The sequence below is a fragment of the Plecotus auritus genome, assembly GCF_963455305.1.
Source record: "Plecotus auritus genome assembly, chromosome: 9".
NCBI classification, from domain to species: Eukaryota; Metazoa; Chordata; class Mammalia; order Chiroptera; family Vespertilionidae; genus Plecotus; species Plecotus auritus.
In genome coordinates this window covers 6,923,868-6,935,928 of record NC_137783.1, presented here as the reverse complement: position 1 = coordinate 6,935,928, position 12,061 = coordinate 6,923,868, and the positions used below count along the sequence as shown (strand labels likewise).

General features: G+C 45.4%; 1 protein-coding gene across 1 annotated transcript; it reads right to left on the bottom strand.

The window, feature by feature from the left end:
* Window positions 1-1,540: 1,540 nt before the first annotated feature.
* On the bottom strand, window positions 1,541-11,139 carry PRDX3 (peroxiredoxin 3). The gene is made up of 7 exons (XM_080688294.1): window positions 11,055-11,139; window positions 9,346-9,481; window positions 6,954-7,095; window positions 5,868-6,003; window positions 4,553-4,656; window positions 2,875-3,040; window positions 1,541-2,363 (listed from the first exon to the last, which is right to left on the bottom strand). The coding sequence occupies exons 1-7, from the start codon at window positions 11,088-11,090 to the stop codon at window positions 2,310-2,312; spliced, it is 774 nt and encodes a 257-aa protein (XP_080544420.1). The 5' UTR covers window positions 11,091-11,139; the 3' UTR covers window positions 1,541-2,309.
* Between the last annotated feature and the right edge of the window lie 922 nt (window positions 11,140-12,061).

Here is a 12,061-nt window from a genome sequence, read left to right as displayed (position 1 = left end):
AGCCAGTGTACGGGGACTGGGGATAATCAAAACCGCTTCGTAACTTTGGTGGCCCAGTGCAAACTGAAAATGTGGACTCCTTATTTCAAAAAGATTGAGAAAGGTCTACATCAGAGCATGAAACCCAGCTGAGTAGTGTTTTTTCCAGCTTTGGGGCAAAACCAGATCAAGTAGCGGCAATTGGTAGAGAAAAAAATGCACCTTCCTTCTTCCTGCAGCCCCTTACCCTTCGCCCAGTGGGATGGGCAGGGGCTGTGTGTTGGTAGAAGCTAGTGTGGATGTTTAGGGTGCTCAGGGGTCCTCAGGAGTCCTGGCTGGGGAACTAGCACCACCCATTAGTTGTGTGGCCCTAGTCAAGTCAATCTCTCCAGGTCTATTTATGAATCTGTACAATGTCACTTAATTACCCCGACTTAGGGTTTGGTTAAGGATCAATGACAGAAAAGAGGTAGAAGCCCTAATATGGCACAGGTCCTTTGGAAGTGCTCAGTTTGGGCCATTAACACCCCACCGACCTATTTCCTCTCTTGCCTTCCACTCCAGGAACATGAAACCAGATCATGGTTTCCTTCAGGCCCATGTGCCTTCGCAGCTCCTTTTACTCAGCCCATCGGGTTTACCTTTCAATCTCAAACACTTCACCTCCTCTTCCAGGAAGCCTTCCCTGATGCCCACAGCTGGGTGAAGTGCCCTCCTCATGACCCAGGAATACATTTATTGTGCCACAGTCTTTAGCACACCCGTATTATTCTGTTGGTCCTACCCCCAAGTGTCACCAACCCGGCCCAGCTGACCTCTCTGCTCCCCTCTTTGGACCCTTGCAGTGTAGCCTCAACAAAGGTGCTAATAATCGTTTTAGAACAAGATGATGTAACTCTTCTCAAAACCTTCCTGGTATTTCCCATCTGGGAATAGAACCCGAAGCCCTGAGTGTGCCCCTAAGACACCCTGGGCTCATGAGCATTCTCCTCCTTCACTGCTCCTGTGAGGTCACAGGGCCCTTCAAGTCTTCATTCCCACAAAAACGCTCTTGCCTTGGGGCCTTTGCCTAGAAACTTCTTGTCTCCCTAACTCCCTCACTTTATGCATGTTATTTCTTTTATCCTCATCAAAACCCTAAGATAGGTATGATTGCCCTCATTTTACAGATGAGCAGACCCGGAGAGACGTCTCTCCCCAAGGCCTTCCCTGACAACCCTATCTAGAACACCTGCAACTCTGCTCTAGCCTCTGCTCCACTTTATTTTCCTTCCAGTCTATGTATTTTTATTATGTTTATTGTATTTCCCCTCTAGAATGGAGGTGCATGAAGGAAAAGGTGTGTCTTTTTTTGTTCACTCTTGTGCCCCCCAAAAAAGCACCTGGCGTATGGAAGGCACGCATGAGCTTATTGAAATAAGGAACAGATGCTTCCATTTCTCTCTTGCCCCATAAACTGAGCTCCTTGGGCATGGAGCCATCTCTGTGGGCCCTGAGGTTAAATGTCTGCTGGCATAGTCGGAGGACACTAGAGCCCACAACAGCTGGACCAACAATGAATGGCATTAAAAATGCAAATATTTTAAAATATATTTATTTTTGTATTATATGCTTTACATTGAGCGCTTCAGAAAATATAATTATAATGATTTCAAAATGCAATTCCTGGATTAAATAAATACCATCTATAATTACCTTCAATCAATATTTAGAAATATATGCAGACACTAAGTCAGCTAGCAAATAAAATAAGCAAAATTACTACTGAAACTATAAATCTCAGGGATGAGGAACATGCATGATCAATTAGGTCACTTTGCCACTGTCTTTTTTTTAAATACATGATTCACATTGTTTCAATCAAATATATCTCCACTCCAAGAGTTAAATTAGACTGCTAATACTAAAACTTAAAGCTATAATCTTAAAAAAAAAAAAACACCTCAGTTTAATACAAAGAAATTCAGAAAGAAAATTTCAGGACTCTTGATCAGAGGCTTTCGATACTTGTCCTACACTGGTGTACACAGAGGCTCAGGTAAGGCTAAGAAGAGCATTTCCTATTGAAGACATGATCAAAGAAACAGGTGGACTAGGCAGTCTATAAACTAGCTAGCCATCAAGAAGTTACCAATAAAGGACTCATGTTAGTAACTAACCATGTTTAAAAAGCCTTAGCCAATGTTACAAAAACAAAACATCTAGAGTATTATTTATGAATGCAAACATAATTGATTTTTGCTTTCTACACATAATCATCTTTGAAATGCTAAAAATGAGCTCCAACTGTGGTTCTTTTGAGAAGCTGCAGGTGTACATGGATGGATGATCTACTGATTTACCTTCTCAAAGTATTCTTTGGAAGCAGTTGGATGTGGCTTGATCTGAAAATACAAACACTTAATTAGCTGACTTTAAAACAGTAGTTTCAAAAGTGAGTTGAAAATTCTCAATTTTTGGGTTTTTTTTAAATAATTAAAAAATATATATTTATATTGATTGAGAGAGGTGGGAGAGAGAGAAACATCAATGAGAGAGAATCACTGATTGGCTGCCTCCTGCACACCCCCTACTGGGGATTAAGCCAGCAACTCAGAAATAAAACCATGATCTCCTGGTTCATAGGTTGATGCTCAACCACTGAGCCATATCGGCCAGGCTACCCTAAAATTCTTTAACTTTTTCCGATGCTGGCCTGTTTCCTTTAAAATACATGGGTGAAAGTTACATTAACAGCTTGCCTAACCACAGGTCCCACCTCTCAGCAGCTTCACTCATTTGCGTATCATCTGTGGCCTTGCTCCAAGTGTGGGCTCCTTTTATGGATATTCCAGGCCAGCAGTGAGTACTGGGATCCTCTGTTGGGGTCCCAGGGCTTTTGAAAAGGAAACCTACCGTAGGAGAATCCGGGGTCCAATTTGCTGGGCAGACTTCTCCATGGACTTCCACAAACTGGAATGCTTTCACCAGGCGGAGGGTCTCTTCCACACTTCGGCCCACCGGGAGATCATTGACACTCATGTGCTTGATGACTCCATTGGGGTCAATGATGAAGAGACCTCTGCATCAGAACTGTCCTCATTAGTACATCCACAGTCCCAGAAAGAGAAAGAATCTAACTTCTACCCTCTTCTGGCTTTAATTACCCTTAAAAAAGCACTTATTAAGTGCTATCATATGCTTAAAACAAGTTTTCAGTGTTAGGCAGGATCTGGACCAGGCCACCATGGAAAAGAGGCAGTATGGTCAAGTTTACATATGGGACCGAAATGTCACGCAGGATCTAAAAGTCACAGAGAGCAGAGACTTCTTTCCTTATCAGTGACTTAGCAAGCATTCTTTGGGCGGCTGTATCAACTCTTGGCAAGAAACTGTAAGTAAATGGGAAGGGATACAGATGTATTTTATCTATATTCAGTAAATACTTATGAAATGAGTGAATTCTTGGGTACACGGGGGGGGGGAGGGGGGAGTCCCATGGGAAAATCTTTTGGAGAAAGAATTAAGTCTATGCAGAGCAGAAATCTAAAGGAAGAACCCACTTGAAACTTACATATATTTTTTTATTTTAGAATAGTTTTTTTTCTTTTTATTGAATTTATTGGGGTGGCATTGGTTAATAAAATTATAGAGGTCTCAGGTGTACAATTCTATAATACATCATCCACATATTGTACTGTGTGTTCACCACTCCAAGTCAAGTTTCCTTCCATCACCATTTAATCCCCCGATAAAACAGCTTCCTGGAGTTAAAGTTCCACCCAATCCCTCCTTCACTCAGCGGCCATCAAGATGCCAGTTCTAAGGTATGTTCTCATCGCTTCCAGAAAGGCTGAGCTTGAATGTGGGACTGTTAAAGGCAGAAAGCTTTCACACTTAAAGGAAAAAAGGTCTAACCACAGAATCAACGAGGACAGAAATGGCATTCTGAGGCAGGGGTCATACCAGCTACCAGGACCTGTGCTAAAAACTTTAGCTGCCTCATCTTGCTTAGTCTTCACAACCAATTTGGGAGGTACATTCTCCTTTTAGTTATGGAGAAACGGGGACTCAAGTTACGTAACTTGCCCTAAGTCACAGAGCTATTTAGGAACTGAGCTTGGATGGATGGATGGACGGACACACGGGGAGACACACACACACACACACACACACACACTCCAGCTGTTTTTGATTCCAAAGCTTTTTGAGATCTCACCCATTCCAGGATACTGACTTCTACCCTGCTAGTTGCCCTTCTCCAAAGATGCCAGGAATGTGCCCCCCATGAAAGTGGCTCTCAGAAACAGTGGAGCAGTATGAACATCAAGACACGGTATCCTTCTTCAGAAAGAGACACAGGGTGGTGCTGGGGGAGGGGAAGGGGGAGGGGGGACAATGACAAACATGGCTGGGCTATTTCTAAAAGATTGCCAACCCTCAAACGAGGCATTCATGGGTGCTTAGTAAAAAGGTAAAATTAAGGATTTTTGGTTTTCCAAATGCTTTACCAAGGTCTCTATAAGTTCCCTAAGAAGTGGGATGATGCTAAACATGAAAAACCATTTTAAATTCATAAGGAACTGGATCTTACCTTAGTGCAAGACCAGGACCTTCTAACAGCACACCGTAGTCTCGGGCAATTTGCTTAGTCAAATCTGACAACAGTGGGATGTTCATGTGGCCCAAACCGCCATTCTAATAAAAATGCAAACAGGGCTGGTTCTTATCTGTGCTCTCACAACATCCTGGCCAGGTACACCAGGTGTGACACCAACAATCATGGCAACAGGTAGCAGTCACTGAACACCAACAACGGGCCCAACACTGCTCTCAGCTCCGTTAGCTCCCTTCCTTTAGCCAACTATCCTGGAGCAGAGACTATTATCACCACCATTTACAGATGAGCCAACTGCAGCACGAAGGTAAGTCACTTGCTCCAGGTCACAGCTAGGAAGGGACAGAGGCAGGATTTAAACCCAGCTAATACTACAGACCTTCCTTTTCCTAATTCTTCTTCTTTTTTTTTTTTTAAATATTGATTTGAGCGAGAGAGAGAGAGAGAGAGACAGACATTGACTTGTTGTTCCACTCATTTATGCATCCATTGATTGCTTCTTGTATGCGTCCTGACCAGGGATGGAACCTGCAACCTCGGCATATCAGGACTATATTCCAACCAACTGAGCTACCCGGCCAGGGCTCTTTTTACATTCTTATTTAGTTGAAGGTTAATTTCTGAAGCATAGAAATGGAAGAGTAGGTAAAAACGGAATAATGGGTATCGACAGTCCAGCAGCTTAGTTAGAAATTTTGATTCTCCCATGTAAGTTTTTAGGCAAAAAAACTGATCTCGCAGAACACTGAAATCAGAGAACATAAGCATCTTACAAGCCATGCAGGGTACATGGGATCGACAGGGTACTGGTGGGAGGGGAAGCAACAGACCCAGCTTTCTACCGCCCTGCTGAGCCTGCTCTCCCTTACGGTTTGCACCTTGGAAAATATAACGTAGTGGGGGGTAAAGATGCATGCAATGCAATGCCAAGGAAGACACAGACACAGCTGAACCGAATTTGCCAGTAGGTGAGGACCTACAAATAGCCATTTCAGACTACTCATGCTTTGACAGCTTCCAGGTTGGTCTTCGATGGATCTTTTCAGGTGTTAAGACAGGGGTGGGCAAACTTTTTGACTCGAGGGCCACAATGGGTTCTTAAACTGGACCGGAGGGCCGGAACAAAAGCATGGATGGAGTGTTTGTGTGAACTAATATAAATTCAAAGTAAAGGAGCGGAGGGGAGAGCAAGAGAACCGGATAGAATAGCCGGATCCGGCTCGCGGGCCGTAGTTTGCCCACGGCTGTGTTAAGATCACGAGAGCAAAGGCGGGGTGAACGATGTTTGTACCTTCCTCGGGGTGTTGATCCAGGCGAGATGGGTGAAGTGGGAGTCCACGGAAACTGCGACAACGTCACAGTTCACATCATGAAACTCATTGGCTTTGTCACTGAAAGCGATGATTTCTGTAGGACACACAAAGGTGCTAGAGAAAAAGGGTGGAGACGCTCATCAGAGAACTTAAAAACGAGGATTTAAAATCTTAACAACAGGTACTCTGAAAACTAGTCTGATTTCTTAAAGATGAAAAAGGCAAAATGGCTAACCATCCTTACTGGACTCACCTTTCTAGTTAAGAACCATATCCAAAAATGGGGTGGGGGTGGGAGGATAGTCTAAGAAAAAAGAACAATTTTATTTAAATAAAGTAGCTTTACCCTGGCCAGGTAGCTCAGGTGGTTAGAGCATTAGATCGATACGTCAAGGTTGCAGGTTTGATCCCCGGTCAGGGCACATACAAGAACCAACCAATGAATGCATAAATAAATGAACAATAAATCAATGTTTCTCCTCTCTCTCAAGTAGCTTTATAAGAAAACTCATTTTGCCTGGCCGGTGTGGCTCAGTTGTTGACCATCACCCCAGGAACCAAGAGGTCACCATTAGATCCCAGTCAGGGCACATGCACAGGCTGTGGTTTGATCCCCAGTAGGGAGCATGCAAGAGGCAGCTGATTGATGTTTCTCTCTCATTGATGTTTCTATCTCTATCCCTCTCCCTTCCTCTCTCTCTAAAAATCAACAAAAACATATTTAAAGAAAAAAAACTCATTTTATCATCTTCACTTTCCTCATTTTCTTCTAGACCAGTGCAAACTTCCTCATAGACTGGCTTGCCATTCCAGAGTCTTTCGTAAGAGTACGGTCTTACTATAAAACCCTACCACTTTGAAAAGAATGCCACTCCATCCTCTAAATTTGTTACTTGTAAATTAGCTACAGATGCAAGCTGTATCAACAAGGCCATCAGTAATAAAGGCTCAGAAAGAATCCTTCCTTTGACAAGAAGCCGAACTAGATACAGGCAATGTCAGCGTGCAGGGATCTTTGCTTGCTCTCAGAATGACATAAAAAGCATCACAGAAATGACACTTACAAATCCAGAGGATAGAAGAAGAGCACCAAATATTTCCCCTTAAAGTCATCAAGGCTTAATTCTTTGAACTCTCCATGGACAACGGCTGTACCCTTAAAATAGGGTGCGTGCTGGGTGACGGCAGGAGCATGATATGAGGAACCTGAAAAAACCCACAGGCATATAGAGTTCGTCGTTTGCTAAAACAAGCACCTATCTGATTGTATTTAAACCTCGCACAATAATTAACTGGTAGCATAAATTAATTAAAAGAATCAGTTCAGCCGAAACCGGTTTGGCTCAGTGGATAGAGCGTCGGCCTGCGGACTGAAGGGTCCCGGGTTCAATTCCGGTCAAGGGCATGTACCTGGGTTGCGGGCACATCCCCAGTGGGAGGTGTGCAGGAGGCAGCTGATCGATGTTTCTCTCTCATCGATGTTTCTAACTCTCTATCCCTCTCCCTTCCTCTCTGTAAAATATCAATAAAATATATTTAAAAAAAAAATCAGTTCAACTGTACATCTTTGGCAAATTTCTTTTTTCCTCCCATAGTTCTAGAATTTGTACACAAATTCAATGGAAAGTGCTATGGAAACTAAAAAGATGGCTGAAGATGTCAGGGATGGAATCAGAGAGAATTAAGGAAGACGTGAAACTGGACATGGATCCTAAATATGGTTCAGATTCTGCCAAGTCCAGATGGGACAGGGCAAATGGCAAGGAGGAAGGAAGAGGGTAAATGTGGGGAATAGCCCGTGGCACAGTGTGATCAGAACAGACAGCAGGTGTGTGTGGGAGAAGAGTAGTAGATAAAGCAAGAATGGCTGAAGGCCATGCTGTGAGGGCCCTTAAATATCAGGCCGATGAGTCTGTTCTTGAAAGAAGAGATAAAGGAGTCCATGGAGTTTTTCACGTAGGGGATAGAAGAGGGGCTGGCTGTTCTTAGGAAGGTGACTCTGGTAGGGGAGGGTAAGGGGAGCACGAGGAGGGGAGGCTGATGTTAGGAGATTTCAGTTATCTGAGTGAGAAGTATGCCGGGGAAGGGTGTGGCAGAGAGACCAGGAAAAAAAGGAAAGAAGTCAAGAGATGTGTCAGCACTGGAGAGGACATGCTTGTATCTGGGAGGCAAGGGACAAAAGAGATCCCGTGTCAAATGCCTGGGCCTCAGAAACATTAGGAGCTGCTGGGAGTGGGCGTCTGGGACAGGTAACAAGGAAAGTTTTCATTCCGTGGCATCAAATCACCTCTAGAAAATTGTGAATGCTCCAAGGTGATAAAATTGTAAAACTTTTTAGAACATTTCATCGGTACACAAAAGCTTTGCTGAAGTATATCCCCCAAACCATTACAAGCGTTATGAAAGGTGAGAGAAATTTAAAGGAGCCATTTTCAAATACCACTCGTTATCCGAGGCTGATCTCAGCAAAGCCCAGTCTAGAAAATGGAGTGTAAATCTCAAATAGACATGCTTCCCTCAGATCATGGAGGAGTCCCTGGTCTAACGTGACCCACTGCGGCCAGCACACAGGTTTGAATCCAGAAGCTTCAATTCCCAACATGCTTTCTGCCAACCCCACTTACCTGACACCCCTTCATGCCACAGAGGGAACCGAGTCATCTCTCCCCACCCCTGTTCCTCAACACAGGATTAAAACCTCTGGTAACCAACAAGGAAGTAAGACGCAAGGGCAGTTTTCCTGTGATTTTCAACTCTGGCTGCACATTAGAATCACCTGGTGAGATTTAAAAAAAAAAATACCGATGTTCTGGTCTCACTCCAGAGATAGACTTAACTGGGGTGGGACCAGGGCAAGATATGTTTTTAAAAGCTCCCCAGGATGTTGGTCCAAGGATACAAAGTTGCAGGTGAGCCCTGGACGGTTTGGTTTAGTGCAGTGGTCAGCAAACTCATTGGTCAACAGAGCCAAATATCAACAGGACAACGATTGACATTTCTTTTGAGAGCCCAATTTTTTAAACTTAAACTTCTTCTAACGCCACTTCTTCAAAATAGACTCGCCCAGGCCGTGGTATTTTGTGGAAGAGCCACACTCAAGGGGCCAAAGAGCCGCATGTGGCTCGCGAGCCGCAGTTTGCTGACCACGGGGTTAGTGGATAGAGTGTCGGCCTGTGGACTGAAGGGTCCCAGGTTCGACTCCGGTCAAGGGCATGTGCGGGGGTTGCAGGCTCGGTCTCCAGTGGGGGGTGTGCAGGAGGCCGATCGGTGATTCTCTCTCTTCCTTGATGTTTCCCTCTCTCTCCCTTCCTCTGAAATCAATGAAAATGTACTTAAAAAAAAAAAAAATAAAAGCTCCCCAGGTGAGTCTAATGTATAGCTGGGTTCAGAGCCCCTGCCCAGAGATGACGACTCATGTTTCCATTACCTGGGTCAAAACAAGGCATTAACACTTACTGGTGCTAAAGGCAAATTTTGCGTGACTGGAGGCAGGCCATAATACATTTGCCAAGCATGTTCTTCGAGAAGCAGCAGGCCTAAGGGTTGCAGAGGCAGAGATGCCCCAAGGAATGGCACTCACATGTCGGGCAACCTGGAGAGAGAAACACTTCGTATTAGAATGTCGTCCCAGAATGGTGGCTAAAGGCTGGCCCTGCGGAAAGCCCATAAGCCCCAGCTGTCCTTGTTCCTAGGAACCAAATACCAAACCCCAAACTCTAACTGCATGGATTGGGTCTCCACGTTCTTAACATTTCTTCTGCTTCCTTCTCCTTCAAGACTGCCAGAGATATTGGTCCAAGGATACAAAGTTGCAGGTGTGCAGGATGACGTCTAGAGAGCTATTGTACAGCATGATTATACTGAGTAATACCGCACGGAACACTGGGAATATCCCCAGAGAGCAGATTTCAGGAGCACCCATCACACACACAAAGGTAACTGGGAAGAGAGATGTTAGTTTGACTGCAGCAATCACTCAAGTATATGTATATCCATCATCATGCTGTACTTCTTAAACACACACTTTTTATTTAAATATATAAATTTTTAAAAAGACTGAAAGGGAAAGGGGAATTCTAAGTCCATAAAGACTCCATGCTCTTAAAAGCAACACATGGGCTTCAAAAACCAAGGGGAGCCCTGGCCGGTTTGGCTCAGTGGATAGTGTGTGGGCCTGCAGACTCAAGTGTCCTGGGTTCAATTCCGGTCAAGGGCACATGCCTGGGTTGTGAGCTCATCCCTGGTTGGAGGCCTGCAGGAGGCAGGCGATCCATGATTCTCTCTCATCATTGATGTTTCTATCTCTCTCTCCTCTCCCTTCCTCTCTGAAATCAATAAAAATATTTAAAAACAACAACAAGGTGACTTGGCAAGGCCCCGTGTATTTAAACCTCTTTGCCAGAATAATGCGCTGAGACTATCTACCATGTCAAGGCTTTCCTTAGAAAAGACAAGGCCTTTCCAGCCCCACGGACAAGCAAACAAGTAGAGCAAAGGTCAGCCTCCAGGAGAATTTGGATGGGGCTCAAGGGAAATGTTTGCTCAATTTTACTGTCCAGCGTGACTCAAAGAGAAGACACTGCATTGAAGCCGGCCCTGAGTAAGGGGAAGGTGGGTAGCAAGAAGGTTCTAGCCTTTTGCCAGGACAAAAGCGAAGGGGCAGGCCCGGGGAGCGGGAGAGAAGTGCCTTTTGCATTTTAGCACCTTGGTTACTTTAGCACTTGGGTTTCCATCCAGCAGTTAGTGGATGCTCACTGCCACTCCTCGAAGTAGGCACCATTCTTTCCATCCTAAGGTAAGGAAAGTGAACTGAGATTCGGAAAGGCGAAGTCACTTTCCAAGGTCATAGCGTCTATTACAGAACCGGGACCTGGGGCAGGTCACCCGCCTCCAGATCCAGGACTGTGTGCTCGGGACTGGGGACCGGCGACTCCGAGGGAGGAGGAATTAGGGAAGGGGACCAAAAGGAGAGGGGGAGGGGGGGAGGCGGTTCTGCGCAGGCGCAGGGAGCCTTTCCTAGAGGAGGCCTCTGGGTCCGTTACCCGCGGACACCCTCCAAGAGCGAAATCCCCCCAGACCGCAAGGGAGTGGGATTTTGTCTGAGAAGCACGTTCTCGGAGCCACCACAGTGTCTCCGCACTTGTTCCCAGCTGGCAGGCACTCACCGTGGCCCGGAGTAACCTTCCCACTGCGACCGCCATCTTCAGTGCACGCGGGAGCAGCGGGGAGCACCCAGATGCAGAAGGGGCGGGGCCTGCGGGGCCGGGGCCGGAAAGGGCGGGGCCACGTGTGCGGGGGCGGGGCCTGAGCTGGAGCCGAGGCGGGCCGGGAGGAGCCACAGCCTCGCCTCCTTTTGTGGATGCTACGCATCTGAAGGTCCCTGGGGGGGTCCGCAGCCCCTATGGTGAGGGGTAAATTCCTATTATGGCTTTTCTGAGGCTGAATACTTGGGAAAGCAATACTTTGTCTCTAATTGTCGCCCCAACCTAAAAAGGACTAATTCAGGTGGGGAGCTAGATATTTATTTCTACATTAGCTACTGATTTGTTGTTGTTAGCCCGTGTGGATTACTGTTTACACCTGTTATTTAAAAAGATCTCTTTCCTATTTTGGCTTCTGCACATGGAGTTAATTTCAATGCAATTGTAGTCTGTTAATAAGCTAAGTGGGTAAGACACATCAAGGTTTTCGGGTCCTGAAAACCTTTGGGTTGGTGTGTGGGCTTCCATTTTGGTCTCTCTTCCCAAAATTGGGAGAATTGGGACAAATATAAATTTTGTTTTCTGTCGATTAGGAAGACTTAAGTCCTCAGTGGTAAGCATGGTACTTCAGAGCAAGCTCATTAAACAGCTATAAATCTCAGAGGGTTCTTATGGTAAAGGAGACAAGTTGAAGACACTACATGGGTATTTTCTTTTTATTTTATTTTATATATTTTATTGATTTTTTACAGAGAGGAAGGGAGAGGGATAGAGAGCTAGAAACATCGATGAGAGAGAAACATTCATCAGCTGCCTCCTGCACACCTCCCCCTGGGGATGTGCCCGCAACCAAGGTACATGCCCTTGACCGGAATCGAACCCAGGACCCTTCAGTCCGCAGGCTGATGCTCTATCCACTGAGCCAAACCGGTTTCGGCTACATGGGTATTTTCCAAACACCAGTCAGTGCA

What these genes read in the sequence shown, in the direction of transcription:
- PRDX3 (XM_080688294.1), bottom strand. Translation starts at nt 11,090, where the DNA reads ATGGCGGTCGCAGTGGGAAGGTTACTCCGGGCCACG. An exon ending in TTCTTCTATCCTCTGGATTT is followed by an intron (nt 6,004 to 6,953) that starts GTAAGTGTCATT and finishes CTTTTTCTCTAG; the next exon opens with CACCTTTGTGTGTCCTACAG. An exon ending in GGATCAACACCCCGAGGAAG is followed by an intron (nt 4,657 to 5,867) that starts GTACAAACATCG and finishes CATTTTTATTAG; the next exon opens with AATGGCGGTTTGGGCCACAT.